The 26778-nt window shown below is 43.4% G+C and overlaps 3 protein-coding genes and 1 non-coding gene across 5 annotated transcripts; all 4 read left to right on the top strand.

Moving 5' to 3' along the window:
- Positions 1-672: 672 nt before the first annotated feature.
- Positions 673-9519, top strand: pprc1 (PPARG related coactivator 1). The gene is made up of 14 exons (XM_047603738.1): positions 673-829; positions 2751-2846; positions 2934-3083; positions 3265-3345; positions 3435-5421; positions 5618-5671; positions 6497-6557; positions 6819-6886; positions 7095-7830; positions 7938-8138; positions 8232-8310; positions 8402-8523; positions 8842-8993; positions 9125-9519. The coding sequence occupies exons 1-14, from the start codon at positions 749-751 to the stop codon at positions 9223-9225; spliced, it is 3969 nt and encodes a 1322-aa protein (XP_047459694.1). The 5' UTR covers positions 673-748; the 3' UTR covers positions 9226-9519.
- Positions 8610-8749, top strand: LOC125019365. The gene has a single exon (XR_007114061.1). It is a non-coding gene; the product is annotated as a small nucleolar RNA SNORA50 (small nucleolar RNA).
- Positions 9520-10663: 1144 nt separating the features above from the next.
- oga (O-GlcNAcase) lies at positions 10664-23387 on the top strand. Of its 2 annotated transcripts, XM_047603739.1 has the most exons (19): positions 10664-11197; positions 11587-11638; positions 11733-11830; positions 11976-12106; positions 12211-12382; positions 12476-12574; positions 12671-12955; positions 13102-13260; positions 13371-13561; positions 13758-14033; positions 14130-14333; positions 14776-14950; positions 16442-16495; positions 17900-17985; positions 19062-19166; positions 19445-19536; positions 19656-19848; positions 19942-20101; positions 20961-23387. In XM_047603739.1, the coding sequence occupies exons 1-19, from the start codon at positions 11032-11034 to the stop codon at positions 21095-21097; spliced, it is 2835 nt and encodes a 944-aa protein (XP_047459695.1). In that variant the 5' UTR covers positions 10664-11031; the 3' UTR covers positions 21098-23387. The 2 variants fall into 2 exon arrangements, with proteins under 2 accessions (XP_047459695.1, XP_047459696.1); XM_047603740.1 differs by lacking the exon at positions 16442-16495.
- A 636-nt stretch (positions 23388-24023) lies between these two features.
- Positions 24024-26723, top strand: npm3 (nucleophosmin/nucleoplasmin, 3). The gene is made up of 5 exons (XM_047603741.1): positions 24024-24200; positions 24362-24450; positions 24602-24721; positions 25071-25164; positions 26005-26723. Exons 1-5 carry the CDS (start codon positions 24128-24130, stop codon positions 26118-26120), a joined length of 492 nt encoding a protein of 163 aa, XP_047459697.1. The 5' UTR covers positions 24024-24127; the 3' UTR covers positions 26121-26723.
- Positions 26724-26778: the final 55 nt, after the last annotated feature.

Genomic DNA, 26778 nt, shown 5'->3' with positions numbered 1-26778 from the left:
AAACTTTATTGGCAATTGCACAGAACGCACGCGCACACACACGCTAAGAAGCTAATTAATTCACTTACAAGTATTTACAAAAAACGGCAACTAAGAACAGAGAAATAACTATATATATATATATATATATATTTTTTTTTTTTTTTTTTAAAAAAGCAATGGAACTGAAAAAAAATATACAATTTGCATAATATGTAAAACTATATGTTTGGATGTGTTGTGGAGTAAATGCACACCAATAACACACAACACACAAACTGGAACTGTATTAAAATGTGTTGTTATTGTTACACCCTCTGCAGGTAAGGGTAGTATAAGAATGACAATCAACAAATAAATAAATAAATAAATAAATAAAATAATTTAGCAATTTTATTTTCAAATATAACTCAACAAATGATAGACCCACTATTAACTTCCTCACAGTCAGTTTCCCATTCGTCTCTGAACATACTGAATTAAGACATTACCTTGAGACGAAACATGCACACACGTGGAGGGCTGTAAGTGTAATTCTGTACCTTAAAGTATGGGGAGCGACCTCATGTTAGAAAAAAACTCCACGAGAGGAACTCGTGGAACTACAACGAAACGTGACCACACGACCTCCGACCCTCCGCCGTCATTTTACGTCATTTTGCCGGGAATCGCGGACCACGTGTCTAGTGCCGGCGAGCTTCTTTCCTCCAATGAGGAACTCATCACTTTTCAGTCTGAAACGAGGCCGGGCAGGGAGTACACTTTCAAGATGGCGGCGCGGTGGGGAGCAGGCGAGGAGACTTTAACTGCGTGCAATATGGAATTTTTCCCTTTGGATACACTAGACGAGGTGAGGAATATGTTTTGTACTTTATTCCCCGGCATGCAGCCCCGCTGTTACTAGTGTTTTGTGTGTGTTTTAAGAGGAAAAGCAGCGCGTGGTGCCTGTGAGTTGTACACTGCGCATGGAAAAGTGACACGTGGATGCAATCGTACTATTGCCGTTAAAAACTTGTTCATAAAGTACTTATTGTTGTGTGCTGCTTAATAAGTATCTATTCATTTAATAATTCTTCGTTATCCTGGCGTGCCGGCGTGTATAGCTGTCTTGTTAACGCTAGCTGACTAATGGACGAGGCAGGTTTCCTCCCTTAAAATATAAACAGTAGTTTAAATAAGTGAAGTGACAGTTGTTTATTTTAATCAATAGTTTACCTGACATTAGTACAGGTTGTGTAATTAGCCCATATAATGCGCTTTTAAGCTCCTTCTGTGGGTTTTTGTGTAAAAGTACTCTGTGCTGTCCATCAACTGAATGATTCCCACGTGGTAACAAACCCTGCAGTGGTCCGATCAGAAAACTTTACCGTAATGGCAGCGTGGATGTGTTCTCGATTAATTGCTTGACCGTGGATCTACAGTCCTTTTTATCGTGGTGTAGTTTATAGGCTTCATGCCAGCACATTGCAGTGATGTGTCATCAGATCGGCGATGATGCACGAGGTGATGGAGCTCTTTTCATCTATTATTTAAATGAAAATTATTTATTGATTGCAGTCAGGACACACCTGACATGCGGTGCCGCACAGGTTCTTTGTTTTTATTGTACTTTTCATTCAAAATCTCTCTGTGTCCACATGCGGTTTCGCCTTGGTGAATCACATGTTTTTTCACACATGCGCAGAAGAGGCAGCAAGTTTAAACACGCACCCCGTCAGATATGAGTTTAGAAACGAAAGTTTGTAGTTGCTAAGTTATATTGCTTAAATGCATGCGTTAAAATGTCGCATTTCTGCTAAAAATATCAGTCGGGAACAGGGATGAGGGCCCTGATCTTGTTTGTTGTAGTTCAACACGTGGGCAAGGTGGCCTCCCTTTGGACGGGGTGAGGCAAGGATCAAATATGTCTGCGCACTATGTGTGGACACAAACACGTGGGTCCTTCAGTAGTTTGCAGCTATGGTTTGCACCGTGTTTAAATAGAAGTCCATACTGTTGACATTTGCCTTTACTGCTACAGGACACATACACGCTGAAATTTATTGTAGTTTTGTATATAATTCAGATTTGATGGTGTTTGACACCTAGTGGTCCTAAATCACATGGGAGCTAACACTGAATTTAAATAGGCTTTGTTTTAAAAAATACTTGTTCGTAGAGATTTGTGATAATATTTAATTTCAGAATGTGTTTTAAAGTTTGAATTTAAAATAAGATTGCTAATTTGAGAGTGATTTATTTTCTCTATTTGTGTGTGTGTGTGTGTGTGTGAGAGTGAGAGAGAGAGAGAGAGATTCAGGCTATATGGAAATATCTGCCTGTCTTTGTTTTTCTCCCTCATGCCGGAACTGAAAACATGTGGCCTCCCTTGCCCGCTAGGGTTTCCTTTTCTAACTCTCATTTTTAAAATGCCACATACCTTAGCCTCATTCTCAGCCACAGCCTCTAAACAAATAAGCCTGATCCACTACCCAACTTGTACACAAACATTTTTAACCATATTATATTGTCATATGTAAATTAATCTTGCGGTAGAAATGCATAAAGTCAACAACATTGGCTTATTTTGATAAAAAGCTGCTGACTGGAGCGGTAGGAAGTTGTTGGGTTTATTGCATTTGTGTATAAATCTTTGTTTTTAGCAACAGCTGTTTGTGTCTGTCCACCCCACCGCTGTGGGGTATGTATTTGTTATGGTTTCTTGCAAACAGATAGACTTGGCCTGTTGTGCTTCTTCCAAAACAAAATCTTTGTTTGCTTCTCCACTTCAGACTGCAGAACTGAGCTCTGGAGAAGCTCTGGAAGCTCTTCAGAGCTGCTTAGACCCCTCCATCCTCTCCATCTTCGAAGACACACCAACAATTGAGGCAAGACTAAGTTTGCATGGTTTGAGTAACCGAAGAGAAATCTACACTGTCTGATACTCATGCTCGTGGTTTTTGCCTTTTGTTTAGACTAAAGGACTTGACGAGGAGAGCGAGGCCACGCTGCTAACCGCCCTGACGGAGATACTTGACAACGTAGATGACGAAAACCTGTCCCCATTTGACACACTGCCCGACTCAGACGTTCTGTCGGGTCAGAAGGGCAGGGAACACTCTCCGGTTAGTGCCCAGCTGTTGTCTATTACTCTCAAAGTGTCCCACAGATTTCTGTTCCCGACATCCCCCACCTGGCCTTTGGGTGCAGAGTGAAAGGCCTCTTCCACTGTGTGGTTCTAAACATACTTCTTGCCTCCTGAGTCTGTAAATGGTTTAATGTTTTTGTTTATCTTTCTCCCTCTAGCTCAGGAGATTGCTGTGTTTGTCCCGTTCCCCTCAAGAGAAAGACACGCTATGTAGCACCAGACCTTTTTCAACTGGAAAGGTAAATTTCCTCACTCATACAAACACAAACTTATACAGCAGATAGATGTCAGATTTTGACAGGACATATATCTCCCTGTCTGTACCCAGAGCCTCCCCCGGATGCTGGCAGACTCGCTGCAGAGGAGTGATGGGGAGGAAGAGGAAGATAGCTCCTTTACTCTGAGCCCAGTGGGGCAGGATTCCTGTCCAGACAGTGACCTGCTAGACTGGGAAAATTTGACCCTCCCGCTTCCTGTCACCTTTGAGCAAGAGGGTGAAGATGGCGTTTCAGTTAGCCTGGGGGACCTGGTCAGGCAGATTCATCCATACTGTATGACGATAAGTGTGGAGAATGAGGAGGGGGAACAGATGTTACCAGAAGGTGGCATATTACTTGAAGTTGTGGACCAGGGGGAAAATGGAGAACCAATCCTGGCCATCCCAGCCATGGACCTCCCGGTGTCTCTGCCACCCAAGGAGCTGTCGTCAGAACAGAAAACATCCGATGAAGCAGAAGAGGCAGCCTCTGACAGTTCAGAGCATATCGTTGTTGATGATGATGAAGAAGATGTAGTGGTTAGTGATGCTCCAGTGAAAGTTTCAACACCGGGTCTATGTTCAGATGTAAAAGATGAAGTGATCATCAAGAGACAGAAGGAAGAGATTAGAGAGAAAAGCCCCTCCAGAAGAAAAAAGAAAAAGAAGTGTAAAGAACAGAGTCAACCTATGCCTGAAGAGAGAAGAGTTCTCAGGAGTGGCACTGCAAGGAATCCGGCTCAAGAGTCGTCCAAAAAAATGGAAAAGAAGTCACTTAAACAAGAGAAGAAACACAAAGAGAAAAAGGTTCCTGTTGCCGCGACTCCACCGTTAACCATAACAAAACCTAAGGAAATGGGTCCAAGCCATACTCGGACACAAACCACCGCTACAACACTATCACCTGAAATCACTGTGAATGTTGCCCCATCCCTGCCACCTAGACAGGACACGGTTAAGTTAAGTGCCAGCCCTGTGAAGGGTCAGCCGAGCTGTTCAGCCACAGCTCTGAGCCCCCAACAGCCTCAAGAAATGCCTAAACATCTGGTGGTGACCCCCATCCAGCAAGAAGACTCATCAGCAGCTCCTTCTGCTTTCCTTCCCCCGGAGTCCCCCGAGAGCCCCGCGGCTGCTCCTAGTGCTGCGACTCCCCAGGTGACACAGCCTGTTAGTGAGGCCCTCCCTCCTGTGGCACTGCCAGTCCCAGAGCCAAAACCCAAACCGCTCAGTCTGGCGGAGTACAGGCGCCTCCGACAGCAGAAAAAACCCGCACCGGTGGAGAAACTAGATGACAACAGCACCAAGTGGCCCAGCCTCCCAGAGCTTCCCAAAGAGCTCCCCCCTATTCCCTGCTTGCCCGACCCCAGCCCTAGGGATCCTCGTCGTCCCATCCCTCAGGTGGCGAAGAAGGAAGTGGAGGAGGTTCGACCTGCCTGGCAGCCTAAGGGACCTGCTGCACCACCCACTCCCGAGGCACTGCTGGTACCACCATCCTACATGGTTGCCGCGTCCAACAAAGTTTCAGCTGCTACCCCTGTTCCTAAACCCCAGCAAACACCTGAACCTTCCAAACAACTCCAAAAGCCCAGTGCTGCTCCCGCCCCCAGTTCAGTGAAGAACTTAGCCCCACATCAGCCCACCCCTGTTCAGCCTGCGGTGGCTTGTGTACCTCAGAGCTATGGATCTCCACCTTCTTTAAAACCTGCTGCTCAGTTCATGACTTCACCAGTTGGGAAATGTGCTGGTGCACTTTCGGGCGGAAAGGATGAAGTCAAAGGAGTGCCCCAAGCTCAGCCTGTATCCCCCAAGTGTGTAGAGAGCCTTAAGACTAAAACCACTACAGATGTGATCAAAGTTGCTACTGCTGCTGCTACTGGGCCTGTTCTCAGCGTCCCCCAGAAGACCACTGTTGTTTACCAAAAGGTGCCTGATGCCAGGTCCGCCAAACCCTTATCCAGTGGTACGCAGACAAAACCTGCTATGCTTGAAATTAAAGAGAAACCCCAAAGAGCAAAGAGTCCTACACAGGAGCTGATCGAGGCATTCACCAGTGAAATAGGTGAGCCTGATAGCAGAACTGTCCGTTGTTTCATTCAGGAATCGCTCGTCTTTTTGGCGAGATTGAAGATTGCTTGTATTTTATCTGCTCAAGTAGTTGGCTGATGTTGTTGGCTGATGTCTACCCTATTTAAGTAGTTTGTAATGTGTAGTTTTTTGGTTAATATATGAAATGACCTGATGAATTTTCTTTATAGGCATTGAAGCTGCAGATTTGACCAGCTTGCTGGAGCAGTTTGAGGAGACCCAAGGTAATTAATAATTATCCAGTTTACTCTTGCTCAGAAGCTATGTTTTTTCCACTCCACACTTGAGGCACCACGTCTTGCCCGTAGCTTAGTGTGTCACATAGTTGTTACCAAGCTAAATGCCGTCAAGGTGTCAGTTTTCCTGATTTCGTAATAGTAGAAAGTAGCACCCATCATTGCCGCTCTATCTTTAGTAAACCGTAGTCGGTTGAAAGACGTGAAGGGGCTGCAAATGCTTGATGAGTAACACACTAATTATGTTTTGACACACTTTATAGTAACAGTCCAACAAAAGTGACCTATGGAACAGAGATAATCTCGCGTGGTGTGGGTCACGTGAACGTAAAGCTTATGTGTTCAGTGATCAGATGGTGTGGCGCTTGTGTTTTAAAATGCCAGGACTTTTTTTTATTCCCCCCCTTGACTGAAACGTTCCCCTTTAAGAGAGACGGGTGCTACGGGGGGCAGAGGAGCTGTTTTGTGCTGCTGTCTGCTCAGCTGCTGGAATTCTGCCCCGTCCGCAAATCCATTTAACTGTCGCCCTTCTGTCTTTGTTTGGGCGGATGTACAAGGCCGGCCCACCTCTTGACAAGTGGCTGGACTATGTGCTGTTACTCCTGTCAGTGCCTGTGTGTGTGTAATGGCACCATGATTATTGTTAATATTCTGTTAAAGCTATGGTGTGATCTGATGTTATCCAGCATACATTTGTGCATCTGCACAGACAGTTTCATCCACTCAGTCATCAGTCTACTTTGTTTGGTGCTCCCGTCTCTTTTGTTGACCCCTGTCATGATGCCAGTATTTCCTTCTTCCTTCTCCCTTCAGCCAAAGAGGAGCAATGTGTGCCGGAGGTCTCTGGTAGAGCAGCAGCTGTAGGAAACTCAAGGTGAGTTACCCTACAGCCTTCAAGCTGCTCTGTGTGAGTGGTTGGCGGTTTCTCTGAAAAGAGAGAGGAGAGTGAAACCTGTTTGCTGCGTGTATGTGTGGAGGTGACGTAAGTCCACCTTATGCCAAGACCTACCGCAAACCAAGCCGCTGTCTGGTGACACCGATGCCTCTGTCGTTCCTGGATTCAGTCTGAAGACCAGCTGAGGTGGGAGCTACACTTTGCCACTGCTGTACTAACGTTCATGTGCTTATCTTGCAGTGTTGAATTGGTTCCAGAGAAAACTGCGGTGGAGCGTGTGAGAGCGAGTGACCTCTCAAGTACTGCAGGTAATACAGCTTGTTGGCATCAACATGAGTCCATTAAGTTCAAATGGCAATGCCTTGGCTTGAGTTCTGTATTCATAAAGGTGGAAAACAGATGTTTTGTTCTGCTCTTCTGACCAGCTTGGTCACTGGATACTAATCAAAATACTGATGATCAGAGATTGTGAATGTTGGGTTTAATTGTGGCTCACATTCTTTTTCTCTTCGTCAGCTCTGACTCCTCCAGCCACTCCTCCCCACCAGATGTGGAAACCTCTGGCACCTGTTGCCCTGCTTGGAAAGAGCAAGGCGTCCGAGGCCTCAAAGTCGAGCCCCTGCAAGGTCATCCAGATAGAAGCCCGCCCTCTGCCCTCCATCAGGTCTCGCAGTAAACCCACTCCTGCTGCCGCCGCTGTAGATCCCGAGCTGGCATGCATGGATCATGACTACTGCCTTCCCAACAAAGCCACTGGCGAACAAGGGAAGCGCTGGAATGTCAAACAGCAGTCATTTATCACTATCAAGCCCATCAAGCAACAAGCTGCTACAACCACTACACAAACACGCCCATTTACCCCGGCAGCGTCTCTCCAGCCAGCCGCAAATCCCGTGGTTTCAACCAAAACACAAGATTATCCACCAGCTCAGCCCCTCGAGCAAAGGAGAAACGATGGGATGAGCGGAACCTCTGTTCTCGAGACCCCGGACGCTTCCCCCGCTTGGCAGGAGAACGAGCACACTGATGTAGACGGGAGCCCGAGGAGAGGGCCACGCAGGAGGTCTTACCGCCAGCGTTCTTCTTCTCGTACACCGAGCCCGAGATGTAGTCCGGAAGAGACGCGTGAAGGCCGGTCTAGAAAAAGAAGATCCCATCGTTCTCCCAGTCCGATGTCGAGCTGCTCAGAGTCGGATTCTCATTCCTCTAGATCTCGATCTAGATCCGGGTCTTGCTCTCCACTAAAGAAAAGGTTTGTCCATCTATTGAAACCTCCGGTTGACTCTGTATTTATACACAGAATTCTGTGATGATATTTTTTTCTGGTTTTCACATGCCTTCCTTCTTCTTGGCTTCTAGGTATCGTCATAACTCACAGAGCAGTTCCAGCTCCTCATCCCGTTCTTCCTCTCGGTCCTCTCCCTCCGTTTCCCGCTCCCCTCCCAGGAGAAGGAGGTACTCGTATTCCTCCTCTCGTTCTGGCTCTTGGAGTCGCTCCAGGTCAAGGTCTCATTCCCCTCAAAGACAAGCACAGTGGAGTAGAAACAGAAGATTGTACAGGTAAACTACACGAATCGTGCTCATCTGTGTGATGGTATACTCCAAATACAAGCCTTGACTAAATGACTAAAGGCTTCATCTTCTGATCCTCAGCCCTTCATATCGGCACAGCAATGGATACGTTTCAAAGACAAACACAGAGGAGGTAAAGCGACGCAAGGAGAAAGCCATTGTAAGTTAGCGTCTTCTGAGTACAGAGTTCTATAAGGAAAATAGGCCTCAGGGTTGCAATGAATGATCTGATGAACTACTTTCTCTCTCAGGAGGAGCGGCGTGTTGTTTACGTTGGTCGAATTCAGGGAACGATGACCCAAAAAGAGCTTAAGGAGCGCTTTTCTTTATTTGGCGACATTGAAGAATGTACTCTGCACTTTAGAGAACAAGGGTAGGTGCATAAATGGCTAATATGAAACATGCACGCACCTTTCTCTTTTGTCTGGTTTGGTGACAAATGACTTCTGCATTGATGTACTGCACTGTCTTTGAACCTTGTTGGTCTCGTCTGTGACCTCTTAGGCCAAGCTACAGTGCAAAAGCAAACTCAGACTTGTTCATAACTGGAGCTTCCTGGTAACCCTCCCAGGTTTCTCTTTTAAAAGCAAGTTACATCTCCAAACTTTGTACAAATCCTGTTGCCACTGCCTCTAGAGCTCTTGACAAAGTGGAAAAGAACACATGCTGATGCTCTGGTTATCTGCCACAGGGACAACTACGGGTTTGTGACATATTACGACACCAAGGATGCTTTCAACGCCATTGAGAATGGGAGTAAACTGCGCAAGCCCGATGAGATGCCATTTGATCTGTGTTTTGGTGGAAGGAGACAGTTTTGCAAGACCAGCTATGCTGACTTGGGTAGGCGTGGATTTAAATTGACAGCTACAACAAATGTTTCTTTATATGAAGCAATGCTTTTGGGGATAGTCAGTTTTGTTTTTTTTTGTCCACCCCCTTTATTTTAATACAATGCTTTCTTTGTCCTCCAGATTCGAATAGAGAGTATGATCCATTACCTTCGAAAGGCAAGTACCATGCACTAGACTTCGACACTTTACTGAAGCAGGCCCAGCAGAATCTGAAGAGGTAACAGGAGGCCCGCACCAGGGAACGGCTGACACTTACCTCAGAGCCAGTGACTGGCTCCTCACCTGCAACACTGTCTTTACAATTTAGTTGTTGCATTAGTTTTTTTTTGTTTGTTTTATTTTGTTCGTTTTGTTTCTGCAAGCTAACACCTTCTATTGAAGTGAAGATTTATAATGAAAGTAGGAAAAGAAGTCAAAAAAATGGAATAAGTGAAATTAAATAATTTTTTTAAAAAGTTTATTTAAATGTAAAATTGACTTTGGATTATATGCAGAGAGAATCATTTTAAAGGGATTAAAAAAAAGAGTGGACTGGAACTTCCTGACTGCTGATGGGAGAGGATGTAATGCATTTAAATGTACTACAAAAAACCTAAATAAAAGGGTGAAAATATAAAAATTGTGTTTTGCTTTTCTTTCTCATTCCAACATCCCTGTGCATATTTCCTTTGGTTGCATATTCTTTGAATGTCATTGAGGTAATCGTTATAGTCTGTTTTTCTGTATTTTTATTTATTTTTCCCACAGGAAAAGCTCTTGTCTAAATTATCAAATAAAATATGGTACGAGTCAGCTCTGGTTTTAGGGTCCTAGTAACATATAAAACTTAATTAGCAGTGGCTCAGTCCCATGAAAGCTCACTTAAATGGAATATAGTTGTTGGCAGTCTAATCACACCTGTTCTTCCTGATGCTCATTAATACAATAGCCATCTTTATTATTACCAGCTGATCTTTTTATCCAAGTTGAAATATCTGCTTTGAACATATAACATCATGGAGTGAGGAGTCTTCTGCGACCGTCTTTCATTTACTAATGCACATTAAGCCAAAACAAATGATGGGGGGGAAATATAAAAGTGGATGAATCCTGGTAAAGTAGAACAAAGCTTGTATTTTGCTGACACGAGGACACAGTCCTGGATCTAAACAGATGAGCTGCGCCTTGGTTTGAAAGTGGTGTTGGAGCTTAGCTGCATTCCTAATATGGACTGGAATCTCAAGATATGTGACGGCTGTTGAGATCTTCAACATGGCCATAGAAAAAGAGCGAGTTATCACAATTTAACTACGCAAAGTTATGAAGTTTGCCAACCACGTGCAGCCAGTCACTTGAATAATTATTTTTTTACTAAACAATATTGTTTTTCTCAAAAATTTCAAATAAATTTGGAGAATACGCTTTCATTATAGTTTTTTAGTCGTATTCTTTGATTTAATGTTTTTGCACGGGCATGAATGGCGCCATTTAACGTAAAATGATTAATTAACAATTGCTACTTAATGCCAACCGGACAATTTCGTAAAAAACGTACACCTGTTGGTTAATAATCAGCGCTGCCGCATGGAAATGTTATCTATCTCTTTGCCTTTCTGACATCTTTGCGGTGTTTTGTCACGCAGATCCAGTTTTGACTGGTTTGAGCTGGTCCCAGGAGCATGCGCACTTGGTGTAAACAGGAAGAACCGACGAAAAGAAAAGTAGGCTAAATCTACCGTAAAGACAATGATCGGAGTACTACGAGACAGCTTCGTGTTTTTCTGTTTGTATTAACTAACATCGATGATGTTTTGCATCACCTGATCAAAATATCGATTACATCCGGAGAAAGCAGTCGATACATTTTCGTAAAACCCGATTTGGCAGTACAGTGGGCAAGCTAACGTTAGTCAGACAGTGACGCGATATATTTCCTGTAGGTTTGGCTTGGCTGGTTGACCTACTAAACTACATTTCAGTATACATTTATATATCCCGTCGGGATTCGTCTTAAATCGTCGACGTTGCACCGAGGGAGATTGTGAACAATGGTTCAAAAGGATAAAACGTTGGAGTCTCCTCAAGTGGATGGCGAACCGAGCCCCAGCCCAGTCTCCGGAGAGGTTTGTGTGGAGGCCCCGGGCTTGGTGGAGGAGTCCGTCATTGGAGTCGAGCCAACGGGCCACAGGAAGTTTATAAGCGGAGTCGTGGAAGGTAAAGTCTCATTTTTATATAATTACATTATATTTGATCCAGTTGTGGGCTGTATGTAATCAGATGTGGGGCGTCGAAAGGCTGCAGTAATGCTGCTCTGTGGGGAGCTGATGTCCGATGGTGATTCAGTTGTTGGATGTGCACATCGAGGTGACAATAAATTAGAGCGTAACGTAAATATTATTTTTGCATTCTTTAGCGTCACGAGTTCTTTGTCTTTGAGGCCCGGATGGAAAATAGGCATAATATAGTGCTTAAGTGTCCTCTACTTAATGATCATTTGTTTTAGCACAGGCTGCATGTCTATGTAATGGCCCTCCCACACCTGGGGTTAAACAGGTAGCTACAGGCGTCAAACGGCTCAATGCATGTTTTGTTCTCTTATGCAGGCTTTTATGGTCGGCCATGGACAATGGAACAAAGGAAAGAGCTGTTCAGAAGGTACGGTGAATGTTTTTTTTTTTTTAATCATTTGCATTAATAACATTATAGCAAGATTATTTGAGGGTAATGAGTTCATTGTTTGATTTCATAGGCAGCAGAAATGGGGACTGAATACGTACCTTTATGCTCCCAAAGACGACTACAAACACAGAATGTTCTGGAGAGAGCTGTATTCAGTGGAAGAAGCAGGTGACTATTCACTAACAGATCTTGGCATTGTCTGTCTTGGGGCAAGGGAAATAAATATTCCTTCAAATGAAAGAACACCCTGCATGTTTTAGGTACCATTTTGTAGGATGGTATTGAGAGAACTGTCTTCCCATCTGTTTCATAGAGCAACTCATGACTTTAATCGGTGCTGCTAAGGAGCACGGTATAGAGTTCATTTATGCCATTTCCCCCGGACTGGACATCACCTTCTCCAATCAGAAAGAGGTCACTGCACTTAAGAGGAAACTTGATCAGGTATTGCAGCATTCTGTGTAACTGTATGACCACTGTGTTGCACATCTTCAATCACCTTGTTTTCATGTGTATAACTTCTAATCCCATTCTCTTTTCCCCTCAAGGTTACTCACTTTGGCTGCAAGTCATTTGCCTTACTTTTTGATGATATCGACCACAACATGTGCCCTGCTGATAAAGAAGTGTTCAGCTCATTTGCACACGCTCAGGTTTCCATTACCAACGAAATTTACCAGTATCTGGGAGAGCCCGAAACCTTCCTCTTCTGCCCAACAGGTACTTCACGTCTGTAGCTGAATTATGTGCACATTTTACACAGTTATTCGATATTATTTATTTATTCTTTTGTTTTCTTGTCTTGAAATGCAGAGTACTGTGGAACATTCTGCTACCCAAATGTCCCTCAGTCCCCCTACCTCCACACCGTAGGAGAGAAGCTACTGCCTGGCATTGACGTCCTATGGACAGGCGAGTCCAACTACTTCCTGTCAAATGACCAACACAAATTGTCCAGTAATATCAAAGAAATAGATTAAATTATTATTGATGTTGTCTTTTCTGCAGGACCCAAAGTGGTATCCAAAGATATCACGGTGGAGTCTATTGAAGAGGTGTCAAAGATCCTAAGGAGAGCCCCTGTAATCTGGGACAATATTCACGCCAATGATTATGACCAGAAGAGGCTTTTCTTGGGCCCATACAAGGGACGCTCCACAGAGCTCATCCCAAGACTGAAGGGAGTCCTCACCAACCCTAACTGCGAGTTTGAATCAAACTTCGTAGCGATCCACACTCTGGCGACCTGGTACAAGTCTAATATGAATGGGGTGCGGAAGGACGTGGTCATGAGTAAGTATGAGATCAAAAGTACTAATCTGTGTGCTGATATTAATAGAATGCAGTCATTCTGTATGAGAATATGCTCAGGTTAAGCCTTAACACAAGTCATTCATCTCTGTGTTTTTCTCAATGCATTTCTTCATCTTCCACTTTAGCTGATGGTGAGGACAGTACTGTGTCCATCCAAATCAAGTTAGAGAATGAGGGCAGTGATGAAGAACTGGAGACAGACATGCTATACAGCCCACAGCTAGCTCTCAGACTGGCTCTCACTGAGTGGCTGGGAGAATTTGGTGTGCCTCACCAATACAACAGTAAGAGCATCAGCAATATTATAATCCTATCTCCACGTTAGTAGAGTTTATAGGATTTTTATTTATTGTAAAAATGAAGAACACAATGCAATTAGACTCTGTTCTTTCAGGCCGACAGGTGCCTCAGAGTGGTGCCAAGAGCACGGCCATAGACGTGTCATCCATGGCTGCTCCATCACTTTGTTCATCGACAACAGTCACAACCGTGTTCCAGCAGCCCATCATGTCTCCAGCAATGCCTCCTCTCTGTCTGGACCCTCTGTCACTCCCCTTGGTAAAAAGACCCGAGGAGGTAGAGGAGGTGAGTTTATCGTTTCTATAGGGCACAGTTGTAGTATCTGAATAGGCCAAACGAGTACTTCCTGCTCCTTTAGAAATAAAGATGTGTGTTAATGTGTTTAATCCAGGCTAGAACCTTGGTATGATTTGGTTTGTTTGTTGAAGAGAGGAGTATGTGTAAGTGGTTCTTGGAGTATTTATGTTCTGTGTCTGTGCAGGTGGAGGTAGAAAAGAAGGATTCTGATGAGGAGCCCATGGAGATGGTGGTTGAGAAGCAGGATGAGTCTGTACCAGAAGTAGCAGCTGATCTCGAAGAGAAGCACATTGGTCCTATCTTAGCTGACAAAATGGCCGAGGACCTGAAACCTATGGATACAGATAAAGAGAGTCTGGCAGAGTCCAAGTCCCTTGAAGAGTCGATTCAGGAGGACTCTGGGAGCGACATTGCACCAATGCAGACAGACGATCAGCTCAAACAGGTGCCACAGGCATTTGTGAGTTTGACTTTTTTTCCTTTATATCTGCAACTGAAGGCAAAACCGAAATCGAATTTCCTCTTAAGTCACATTTGTGCCGGTCTGTGTCCTCAGGAGGTGTTTGTACCTGGACCCAACGAGAAACCGCTGTTTACAGCAGAGCCCCTCACACTTGAGGACCTGTGCATGCTGGCAGAGCTCTTCTATCTGCCTTACGAGCACGGACCCAAGGCCGTTCAAATGCTGAAGGAGTTCAACTGGCTGAGGGCCAACAGCAGCGTGGTCAGCGTTAACTGCAAGAGGAAGGAAAGTGAAAAGGTGGGTTAATTCACTCAGTGAGTTATTGAAAAGAGGTCTGTCTGAGAAAATGACTGTTCATTATTGACTAAACTTGCTGGTGATGGTGCTGAAAACAAAATGGTGGATGTGTACTACCCACACTGCCCATTGGGTGGTGTAGTTATGATATCAAATGGAGCTTGCTTGCTCCACATGCCCTTGTGTTCTGCTTATTTGCGTTAACTACGTCGTTCGTTTTAAACCATCTTCCCTTTTCTTGACTTTTAGACAGAATTCACAGATGTAATTAGTAAAATGGATGAAGCCATATTAACTCCATAATGGACCGTTTGATTTAAAAGGCCACGTGTGACGTCATAACACACATGCTCTTATGTTTTTACGTATACAGATGGCTTGTTACACCCTCGCTTTCCCGTTTCACCATTATTTGTCCTTTTCTCCAACCTCTGTGGCTCAGGTGGCAGAATGGCAACTGAGAGCAGAGAAGTTTGAGGAGATGTGCTGCTCAGTCATCCAGATGTTCACACGGCTGTCAAATACAGCCAACCGCACCATCCTGTACGACCTCTACCCTTACATCTGGGACATCAAGAGCATCCTTTCAATGGTCAAGTCTTTTGTCCAGTGGCTAGGTATGTATGAGCGGAACCATGAGGACCTCACTCTTATGTAGTCATAGCATAAAGTCTGTGATCCCCACCTCCTGTAGATCTCAGAGACATAGTTACACACAAATCAAATAGAAATACATTTTAAAGAGAAATCAGATTTTATAGAACACACAGTTAATTGATTATTTAGCTGCATGGATCATGTTGTATTGTATATCAGGGTTCTATAGATTATAAAGCATACCTAAGACAAGCCTAACACGTAGTCATAGACTGATGTAGATGTACTGGCCTCCACCTTTTACAGAAATGGAAAATCTACAGCTAATGTTCCTTGATTGCATTCTTTTAGATTAGCTTAGCACAGTCCTAACCAGACATACCACATCTTAATAGTTACTCTATTGATTGCTCTCGTGTCGCATATGTTGATTGTTTTTCTTTTTCGTCCGACTGAATGCCGCCTGCACTGCTAACCGCCCCCCCCTTCTCCCCTCCCACCACCGTTTATCCGTTTATTCCATATGGTTGATATCTAAACCGGGTCTCCGTGGAAAACATCCCAGCAGGGTTTACTGCTGCTTGCTGTGTATCCAGTAACATCACCGCTGCATTCCCACACAGACACACTTGCTTCCATTTCTCTGTGGGGATGGGCGCCAGGGGGAAGTCCCATCCCCCCCCCCCACCACCACCCTCCTCCATGCCCTAGCGCGCACGCGAGCTTGGAGAGCAAGTTGACTGACTCACTGTGGAAGGCCATTCTGGTGCATAAACGACCAAATGATAAGAAATATTTCAATTGGTTTGAATATAAAAACGTTTACATGCAGCTTTTTGCTGTTGCCTCATCGAGTAGTCTCTAAAATGAGGCTGTAGGTGGAAGATAACTGAATCATTCACTCAGTCTGTATCAGGGTGGGGTCCATCTCATTGTAAAAACTATTCTCTCTATATCTCTCACTCTTACCTCTGCCTTCGCCTTGTCTATCTTTCAGATGGTACTCCTTGATACAATTTGAGTGACATTCAGCCTCGTGATATCACCTCCATTTTTCTTTGGAGTGGTCTTTGCAATAGTCTGAAGCACCAGCACGGCCTGTAGGTTACTCCCTGTAACCCAGTTTCATTCACAGGTTTCTGTCCTGTCCGGCTATATGGTAAAGCTGAGGTCTGTGACCCAGACTACACAGCAGGCAGCATACCCACACTGGATAAACCACATCAAAAAAAAAAAAAAAAAAATCACACTTTTAACAGGAAAGTGTCAGGAAATGAATATTTAATACTTCTAGTCACATAGCTTAAACGTGCTTGTTTCTAAGTGCAGTGACATTAGTTTCCTAAATGCTGACGTAGGCTGTTCATTCTCAGCTTTTTACGTCCGTCCCTCCTTGATTTCCCCTCAATAGACGCTTTGCAGCCGGCACTTAGTCACAACCTCCCTGGTTATTGTATGAGAACACTTATTAATAACCTTTTTCTACTGTTTTCTCCCTTCACTATGTACAGATGGAAGAATCCACAGTACAAGTTTCTACTGCTATTGGATCGACAGTGGCCGATGTATGCACAGTGCAGGCGTTTCTTTCTTATGGTCATGTTAAAAATGCCCATTTGTATCGTTTTAAAGCTAAAATTTAAACGTAAAAGACTGATTTGGAGGAATGGAAGCAGCTCTCCGGATGAAGTCACATTTTGCGCAGCGAATTAAGACTGAATTCTAAGTGTTAACTCCCAGATTTCTCCCTGCCAGCATCTCTAACTTGTTTTTTTGTTTCTGTCAGTAGGCCAATAGAAATGGCTCAGAGCGGCCTGATGCACCTACACAGGGGAACTTACACTTGGCTTTGAAACTTAACTTCACCAAATGAAACTGAACCTGCTCATGAATATGTTCACTCACACGGTGACCATGAGGGAACAGGTGCTTTTTGCGTGATAGTGATAAAACAATGCAGCTCAGGTGGAAGTTATCCACTTAGAGCTCAAGTCTTTTGTCCATTTTTGGTCATTAGTATGCCACAAGTTCCTTCTCGTGGGTGCATCTGTGCGCTGCGAAGCGTCATCTCATCAAAGGAATTGTTTTAGCTGAAGTTCATATGTAAAGCAGAGCTACATTTTCTGCACGCGCGCTGCATTTGTCTTGTCACATGACAGGACCTCTCGTCAACCAAGGCAACACTTTGACAGCAGCCAGAGAACCGTAGACTTAAGAGGAACTTTAGACTTTAAGAGGCCTGCCTGCGTGTGTGTGTTAGATACAAACTTGCTCTCACATGCTCTGCAAGTTATTTCATCTTTGGTCTGTCTTGCTTGTGGCTTAATAGTAAACTGAGAGGCCCTTTAAGTCCGGGGTTGTTCGTGCCTTCCTCTCGTTCTGCCTTCCTGGTTTTTAATGACTCGCACTCCTCCGTCATGTGACAAGGCAGATAAGATGAGAATGTGACTTCACACGGGGTGCTGAGCTCAGTGGGGTGACAGCAGCTAAAGCTTAATTTTGTCGTCCGTAGATGGCGTGGGTCTCGGTTCTGATGGTCAGTGTACTGCTTTAGACGTCCGTCAGCTTTTCAAATGAGCATTGCCCTCACTGGAACGCCAAAGATGAAAGAACCGCATGAATTAGCTTCTGCAACCTTGTGCGGAGGTGTTTGTTAACGTCTTGTTGACACAGAATTTAAAAAGGCGCAGAGCTCATAAAGGTTTTGCTTTATGCTCCTGATTCCCTCCTGCAAATATAAGCTTTAGGTGCTCGAGCCCCATTTTACCGTGAAATCTTTTCTCTGAATAATATCCAAAAGTGGGTCTTTTATGTTTTAATGATTAGAACGAAATTATTTCTATATATATATTGATTATGCTATTAGATACATATGACCCCCCGTCATTCCCATCTCCCCACTCCCTTCATCTGTGTGAGAGAGCCCCCATCCTGTGGTAACAATGTCCGCTTGGCTCTGCTCCTAACAGGGTGTCGTAGTCAGTCCTCAGCACAGTTCCTTAGAGGAGACCAAGAGCCCTGGGCCTTTAGGGGAGGTCTAGCAGGAGAGTTCCAGGTATCTAATGCACTGAATTTACAGCAATCAAATGGATAAAAAAAAAAAGCGTGCTGTGAGCAAAGAAGAATATGGTAACAATGTGCGTAGCCATGAAGGGGTTTGGTCTGTCGAAGGTGAGCTGATTGTAATGTGTCAGGATTCACAACATCCAGGCTCCATCCCCTTCACTTGTTCTCCAAAGAGCATCCAGTCCTTGTTTTGCTTTGGGAGGTTATCAGTCTATGTGAGGGGAATGGGCGACTTGAGACCTGTCCTGACAAAGACAGGTCGCAGCCGGCGTTTGGCATGGCGTTTTCAGATTGATAATCTTAGTTTCTTTCAGCAACTGCCCAAGGAGATGCTGCTTATCCCTGGCGCACGCAGCGCAAGCGAGCATGGCTAGGTTTTATTTTCATGACATCTCATTTCTTTGCAGGAAAGCACAGCGCACAAATTACCAAGCCAACCCCCTTTGCAAGCGCACGCACAAGCATCGCAGCGCCAGCGAGTACGCAAGCATGTATGCACTGAGAAAACTCCATGATTAAACACCTGTCCAGTCTAAAACTGTGCTTCCTACCACGTCCAATAACGGCAATAATGGCTATTAAGTTACTGAGCAGATTTGCCTCTTTGGTTTTTTCCTGGAGTTCTCTCTGTCTTTCAGCGCCCGCATCATTATTTTTCTCAACAGGAGGGTTCTGCGCAGCGAAATACTGCGATGCTTTACAAAAAGGGAAAGGAGCATCTCCTTCAGCCAGTAAAACCTTAGTCAGACCAAAAACACCACCCTCGTTCCATTATAATGGCGAATATGTTTGTGTTTCTTGTGCTATGTTCCTTTAACAAAAAAAAAAAAGAAAAAAGAGAAAGCTGTGCTTTTTGCTCCTGTTGTCCACTGTCAGATCAACAAGGAACACCAGCCCATAGATCTGTGTTGTCTTTATCATAATAGCCATTGAAAAGCAGTTTGCTGTCTCTCTGTAGTTCCTTCTTGGGCTGACGGTGGCTCAACGCAGCAAATGCCCAGTCAGCCACAGCAGCACGTCGCCTTTTCTCAGTGGGACTGAACCTGTTTGTTTTGATACCCACAGAGATTGTTGCCAATAGATGGGGCAAACGATCTTTTCTACCAACCTCCACCTTCACTGCCAACCTCCAAAATCTATTCCATACGGCCGTACTTTCCCAAAGATGAGGTAAGACTTTTTTGTTTTGTCTATATTTCATTTAACAATTACAAAAATGATTTGGCCAGATGCAAATATTCCCAACAGAATTAGCCTAGTTTAAGCTTTGAATCCTTTTATGCTACAATGCTCAGCTCATCTGCTGTTATGCAGAGGCAACTTCACACTGTGTCTCTTTAAGCGCACCGACGTTCTTTGTGTCGTTATTATTATCTGGTGTTAAAACGTCTCGGTGAGGTAGGGTGTGTCCGTTCATCCTCTACAATAACAACCGTGTCTTTTTTCAGACTGCAGTTTATAAAATATGTAAAGAAATGTACTGTGAAGGAATGGAGGATGAACCATTCTCTGAAGGGGAGCCTGACCTCATAGGAGACAGGTAAAATGTGGAGATGAATCAGTTTACTGCGATGACTAAAAGCATGAACTGTGGGTATTTTTTTTTTCCGGTGCAGTGCAAATCCATTTTAGCTGACAGACCTCACTGTTTGCTCACAGGTTAGTTGGAGGTCTCCTGACACTGAGTTCAGACTACGGCTTTGTGCTGGAGGACGATGAAGGGATCTGCGGTTACGCTGTCGGCACAGTCGACGTTAAACCCTTCATCAAGAAATGCAAATTGAGCTGGATTCCCTTCATGCAAGAGAAATACCACAAACCTGACTGCGAGAAGGACCTCTCAGAGGCCGAGGTAGGTCTCACCTCCATAACATACGTATCATAATAATATAGCATCGCTTCATGTTGAATTTTACTTCACAAACTCTGTCTGTCGCCCATTTAGAAGATGATGCTGAGTTTCCATGAGGATGAGGAGGGACTTCCAGACTCTTTCCTCTCCAATTTCCCTTCTCTCATCAAGGTGGACATTCACGCCAAAGTCACCGACCCCAGTGTGGCCAAAAGCATGATGGGGTGTCTGTTATCTTCCCTTAAGGCCAACGGTAGGTGTCACCCATCTTTTATCCTGACAATCATTCAACCTGATTGAAATCTTCCCAATCAACGTGACTGTTTTGAAAGTTTTGTTCCTAATTTAATTGACAAACTAAATGAATTGAATAGAAGCAGATGAACGAGGCAACTATCCGGCTTAGTTTCAGAAACTTGTTATGCTACTGCCTTGTTTTTATCTCCTCATGTCACATGATGTTTACTCAGGTTGGGGCAAGCGTGCACCGAAAGAGGTGTTAATTCTAACCAGAGAGAAATAATAATATTGAGCGTTTAAATGGTTATTGGTATCGATTATTTTCCTATTGAACAGATTATTAGCAAGAAACACCACTCAGCCTGGGGTCCCTCCTCCTTAGGCCTGTTCTGACTGAGCTGGTTATGTGTGGTTGTGCTTGGTCTCTTGTTCTCGTCTCTCTCAGTTCTGTCAGTGCTTCGTTAGATTTATGACTGGAAATATACTCCACTTGTTTCCTTTATATTTTTAATAGACTAACGCTCGGTTAATAACACTTGAATCAACATCTGTTTAAATGAAGTGTTGATCTCCCTAAAATGATGTCACTGTGTGTGCACATACTCCCTTAGCCTTTTTAGATGTAATGAGTCCAAAGTCTAAAACAACAAGCATGAGTTTTTATCATTCATATGTGTATACTCTCTGTTTGTATCAGATTTCTGTCCTTGTGGCCTGATTTCACCCAAATCGCATTAGAGGGATCAATCTGGATTTTAGCTCTTAACTAATATATGAACTCTGTTTGTCAAGGACGCAAAACATTATCAGTTCAACTCCATTTGTCAGGAAGCTAGTTTTAGGGACTCACCTGTCTCTGTTTTGTCTTCCAGGGTCCATGGGTGCGTTCTGTAAGGTTCGTCAGAGTGATAAGCGAATGTTGGACTTCTATAGTAAGCTGGGGTGCTTTGAAGTGGCCAAAATGGAGGGCTTTCCCAAAGATGTCATCATTATGGGACGCAGCCTATGAAGAAACCGCTGCGGCGACAGAGAGGTTGAAACAACTTAGACGCGTTTGTTACCCACGAGACGAACTGTCATGATGATTTTGTTCTACATTACCACCTGGGCGTGCCCTTGGAGATCTGTTTTTTTTGTTTTTCTTTTGTTTTTAAGAAGTTGTGTACAGAAGCACAGCAGCCTCACACAGATACCCCGCGCTGCCCTTAGATGTCTCTGTTGGATTCAGCAGATCCAAAGTTATAAGATCTGAGGAGTCATCTGCGGCCACTATTGACCAATAGGATCCCACTACTCATATAAGGAAGTAATAACTCCATAAGCCTTTTTCTGATTTAATCCAGTAGCCATTACACGGATATTAGCCACATGCCCTAATGCAGAGTGTCTGTGTCTGAAATGGAGGCAGAGCTGTGACGTGAAGGTGGCCCATTTCCCTGGTAGTGTCTTACTACCCCCACATCCTGCTTCCCCGGCGTCGACACAGAGCAGAAACGTGCGCGTTGGACACCTTTCCGCGGGATGTGAGGTGCTATATAAGAGTTTGCCTTTCATTGTCACATTGTGGTGTTGTCAATGGCTCCACAGTAGACTTGGAGACGGAGGCCTTTTTACGTGGCATGTTTCAAACACAGTGGTGTGATGTGCAGAGTGTAGATTTGGGGGGTTTTCGTGAACAGGACATCGCCACAGACCAGCAAAGAAAACGTATTCAGTGAGAACTGTTAAAAAACAACTAGGAAGTTTCTGTAGGTAAGCGATAGGAAAGCAATAGAAACGCTTCCACAAGTTTACAAACATTTCTGCTTTTTGATAATTCAGCAGTTTATTTCCCCTTCATATTGCCTTTTGGTTCTTTGCCTTTTAATTGTAGGTTTATGTTGCAGATCCCTAATACTGCCTGTGTCCGTGTCTTCTAACGCATGACAGCTAGATGGAGACGGGTGATTTTGTACATTGGCCTTGACATTGTTCCAGAGATGTAGCTGACGCTGACAAAGCTTTGTCCAATCAGAACCCAGACTTCAGCACAATAAATCCTACAATAAACATGAGGCAACTGACTAACAGGAAGAGCTCATATCATGAGTTATATAAACTTATACATTTACCAGTTGTTAAAAATTGTAACTTTTGTCCGTCATAGGTTTGTTTCCAGTGTTTTAAACAGTTTAAATGTGACGATTAGTCAGTTCCTTTTTGTAAGAATGAAAGCTAAAATCAACACTTCCTAATAGCAGGAGCCAGTGGGACCAAAACATTCTGATGTGGTATAGAAAAGTATGAAAACAATATTGCAGTAAACTCCCACTGTCATAATATTCCTCGTTTCTTCCGAAGCACCAATTCTGCACCTGGATTTTTGTGTTAGCAAGTCATTGATAATCTGTAATACCTCCCTGCGTCCATGCTTTGTTTCAGTACTGCATACGAATGAATGTATTCTCAGTTGAGCCTCTGCGGGTGCTTTTAGGATCACTGGGTTCATCATGGTTACCGTGCCAGTAGTTGGGGATTGGAGCAGGAATTTGTCTATAGGCCTTTTTCCTATCTGTCCATTGAATGTTTTATATTCTGACACATTTCCCATTAGTTTTTTTTTTTTGTAAATCTATATAGTTGATTTAAAACAAAAAAAAAAAGAAGCACTTTGACTTTAGATAGGAGTGTTCTGTTGGTTACACATGGATCATCAGTTGCTCTTCAGTAGCTGCCTGCCAATGTGACGTTTTGAAACTGTACATTGATAATGTGCATGAGGTGTGTTGGATTTGCCGTGGCAGACATTAGAATAACCTCATCAGATGCTACATAGAGGAAGAAGCATGCTACTCACCACTATGAGCATAATACTGTTGTACTTAGACAGTCTGTAAACACTGTCAGTCATAAAGTGTTATTATTTTGTATATCTCTTATTGAAGCCGGCGAGCATTTTTGGAAAACAAGGTGCTGGCCTCGTTACAATCCCCTGTCCCGTGCGGCCGTCCTACCTGGCTCTTTCAGCAAGGTGTGAAGCTCACCAATAAATCGGCTGTTCATCAGCTGAACCTGAATTTCCACACTTGTTTTAAAAGGTTACTTTTGTCTGCCGACCAGGTTTGATTTGTATAAAAAAAATTAAAAAAAAAAAAAAAAGAAAAAGGAAAAAAGGGGGCAGTGACTGAGAGAAAGGGCTCCAATTGTACATTCTGTGTTTAGGGTTTGGGGCGGGTTCATTAAAGTGACAGTTTCCTGTTGTAAAATTTGTATGTAAGATACATAAAAAAAAAACAACTAATAAATCATATTAAGTGACATTTGCTTCGTGTCCTTTGTGTTGCACATACAGTAGAGTACAGTGAGAAAAATAATACATAATATTTATAATTATATTACTATTTTGAAAAATAAAAGTAATGAATGAACAGAAGGTATTGAATGAAGATCTTCATTCTCGAGGCACTGTTGGTTGTTGTCATAAAAATTGACCATAGGTTTAATTTTCTTGTTAGGTCAATTACAAAGGGTTCAGATAAACAAGTATCACTACATTATTCCTGATACAAGACTAAAACAATAAATAAAATACATCGGAAAAACCTACATACACCTGCTATCTGGAGTGAGTCTGGCTGCATTAACTGAACAGGGCACGAAGAGAGAAACCCCTCTTTTAAAAGACTGAAAAGGTTTGTTTTAATATAAGTTAAAACAACCTTTGGTAGCAACATATTCTTAGGTTAGAAATATATGTTTAAGCAGTTATTTATACTTATGCTCATTTTTTATTCTTACTTACTGCTCTTTTTATTTATTTATTTTACAAAAAAAAAAAAAAGTTTTAACTTGTGTAATTGTAATGTGTACCATTTCAGAGAAACCATGAGGCTTCATGATTAGTCTAAGTGAGAAAAAAAAACCCAGAGGAGCCTGTGGCGCGCACTGATGACGTATCCGACATGCGATTAGTTTGCGACGCGCTTGTTATTTTTCCCCTTTCGTGTTCGTTTGGCTGTAAAGCGCCAACACCAAATCCTAAATCCACTGCTTCGACAAAATGTCTTTCCACGACGACGAATCCTCGGATATTGGACTAAGTGGTCAATCCAAGCTGGAGAGCTTCTTGTTCAGTAAGAAACATTTAGACACAGTTCAAATAAAAGCGGCTCTCTCGGCGCACACGTGGGTTTCTGCGGTGATGTTCCGACAGGGGGGGAAAAAAATAAAAATCTGATAAGTTTAAATTCAACAACAGCACCACGTTTGATCCGGGTGTTTCTTCTTTTTCCAGGCTGCGAGCTGTCCTCCAAAGTACCTTTCTACACTTTCGAAGACGGAGACGATGAGGAGGACCTGGAGCACATCCTTGAACTCAGGACAGTAAGTACAGTAGGGAACAGTAACGTGGTCCTCTCTGTTACTGAGGTGGACTCTTGGAGCGTGTGTTTGTGTCAGTAAATGGTGTAGACCCTTCACAGACCCACCAGTCATAGTGTGATTTGGCTGGATAATGAGTCCGTGGTTTCTGCAGGTTTGTCTTGGAGAAGGAGCCAAAGAGGAGAGCAACGTGGTGGAGGTGACGGCCATGAACCACCAGGGAAAGACTGTTTCAGTGCCCATAGCCAACCTTCACATCAAGTGTCTTCCCATGGTGTGTATAATGAGTGATGTAGATTTACCTAATGACTACATAGTTAAGTGAATATTTTAATTGTCATCTCCAACACATGTTCAACATGTGAGGGGTATGTCGTGATATAAAACACAATTAAGTGGTATGAATTCAGTGAAGTCACCTGGCAGTTTAAAGTTTATATAATAAGTGAAATCAGCAGCCGCCTACAACAGTTAAATGTTTGCACATGAACGAGGTCGGTGATAATTCAATTAGGTTTGTTCCACCGCTGTGTAAATGTGGTGAATAAAGTCTTACGAGTGTATTGGTGAACCAAAACCCCAGAGGCGGACGTTTGACATCCATTAACTCTTTTTGTCCTCAGGTGAGTCTGGGAGAGTTTGAGCTGAAAGCCCCAGTGACCATCCGGCTGAAGGCTGGAACAGGACCAGTAGTCGTCAGCGGGCTGCACCTTATCGGTAACTGTCGACTCTAATTATTGTTGACAACAGTGGCGCATATCTGCTTTTTAAGACTTTTGTGTGATCAGAATATTAGATTGTTTAATATTGAATATTAAGTAAGTTACTTTATTTTCTTTGGATGGAAAATCACAGAAAAAGTGGATCAGTAAAAAAAAAAAAAAAAAGGATCAGGTTTTACTGAATACCTTTTTGAGGTATTATTTAAACAAAACACTCAATTTAAATATGTCATTTTCACATTTGACGGTGACACTAATGGTTACCTGCAGCCCTGCGCTGCTTTGCATGTGGAGCAAAATGAAAGCAGTTACTAGGCAACTTCTAAGTATGCTGTTGCCTTCAACTTTTTTCCTTTCATGGCTTTTCTTGTGCCTGAATCTGATAGTGGAGAAAGACGGAAAGTAATCGGGCAAGAGAGACGAGCAGCAAAGGGCTCAGGGTGGAGTCAGACCTGTGTCCCTATATTGTCAGATTGTGCATTTGACCCATAACATGAAAGGTTATATTTGTCTAAATTTCCTTCCGACATCCAGGGTCCTTTCATCACCTTAAAAGGTAAAAAGTGTCTTACTTAAAAAAAAAAACAAATTGCACAGGGAACTCTCGGTGATTATTCTCTTTCCACTGGTTGTAATGAGTGTGTGCAGTTTAGCTGACAGGGCGCATTAAGTAAAGTGACCTTTCTGGCATTGTAATAAAATATGCATACAATCCAGACCAGGAACATTTAGAGATATTTAGAATTTTTCATCAGTATTAAATGAATATGTCACACCTTGTCCCAACGCCAGTGAATGGTGTCTCAGTTCAAACACCGTGTCCTCGTCCTTTCAGCCTCACAGGTTGAAGACGACGACCTGTCCGAGGAGGAGGATGAAGACGAGGAGGACGAGGAAGAAGAAGAGGAGATGCCCGCCGTTAAACCAGCAAAGAAAAAGCAGAAGCTGTAGACGTGGGCGTTGCTGACGGCTCCTTCGATATATATATTTTTTTTGGTTTTTTTTTGTTTTTTTTTTGTACCACATGGACAAACTTAACCAGGTTCTTCCACACAGCCGGGTGAATGCTCAGTGTGGTGGCAGCTAAACATGAGTCGTGACGAGCTTTCCACTCCGCAGCCTGTCACTGCGCCTCCCTCGGCCTCAGCCGCGCGTTTAACCGCGTGTAGAAGAACTGTTTTTGATATCGAATCACACCCACCGTTTTATACTGTATGCGATACAGTCACCGCTGAGATGGAACACGTGTCCATCGCCACGAGAAGTTCATATTCTGTTCTAATACTGTGTGTTTGTGTGTGTGTGTGTGAGAGAGACAGGAAGGAAATTGTGATTCCAAGCGAATGGTGCAATCGGACAATTTACATCCAGTTTTGCAGAATGCTCTCGGTTCATATGTCTGACTCCATTTACAGTCGTTTGTAGCTGCAGGAAACACTTTTTCTATGTGATGACCACAAATGTGATTTGTACTCGACAGTGAACGCATCAAGAAGACATTTCAGTTGTCCCTCTTTTGAATTCATATGAATAAAACAGCAGTTTTCAGCTCAATGTAGAAGATGTTATTTACACAGGTCAGCCACAACATTAAAACCAGCAACAGGTG

Source organism: Mugil cephalus, chromosome 13, assembly GCF_022458985.1.
Source record: "Mugil cephalus isolate CIBA_MC_2020 chromosome 13, CIBA_Mcephalus_1.1, whole genome shotgun sequence".
In the NCBI taxonomy this organism is placed as follows: Eukaryota; Metazoa; Chordata; class Actinopteri; order Mugiliformes; family Mugilidae; genus Mugil; species Mugil cephalus.
The sequence above is the reverse complement of the archived record's forward strand: the minus strand, read 5'-3'. Positions and strand labels throughout refer to the sequence as shown.

Bases quoted from the DNA above. Each gene is read 5' to 3' on its own strand.
- pprc1 (XM_047603738.1), top strand. From the start codon at position 749: ATGGCGGCGCGGTGGGGAGCAGGCGAGGAGACTTTAACTGCGTGCAAT. The intron at 5,672-6,496 runs GTAATTAATAAT...TTCTCCCTTCAG, and splicing joins GCAGTTTGAGGAGACCCAAG to CCAAAGAGGAGCAATGTGTG. The intron at 7,831-7,937 runs GTTTGTCCATCT...CTTGGCTTCTAG, and splicing joins TGCTCTCCACTAAAGAAAAG to GTATCGTCATAACTCACAGA.
- oga (XM_047603739.1), top strand. From the start codon at position 11,032: ATGGTTCAAAAGGATAAAACGTTGGAGTCTCCTCAAGTGGATGGCGAA. The intron at 12,107-12,210 runs GTATTGCAGCAT...TTTCCCCTCAAG, and splicing joins TTAAGAGGAAACTTGATCAG to GTTACTCACTTTGGCTGCAA. The intron at 13,261-13,370 runs GTAAGAGCATCA...CTGTTCTTTCAG, and splicing joins TGTGCCTCACCAATACAACA to GCCGACAGGTGCCTCAGAGT.
- npm3 (XM_047603741.1), top strand. From the start codon at position 24,128: ATGTCTTTCCACGACGACGAATCCTCGGATATTGGACTAAGTGGTCAA. The intron at 24,451-24,601 runs GTAAGTACAGTA...TGGTTTCTGCAG, and splicing joins ACATCCTTGAACTCAGGACA to GTTTGTCTTGGAGAAGGAGC. The intron at 25,165-26,004 runs GTAACTGTCGAC...TCGTCCTTTCAG, and splicing joins CAGCGGGCTGCACCTTATCG to CCTCACAGGTTGAAGACGAC.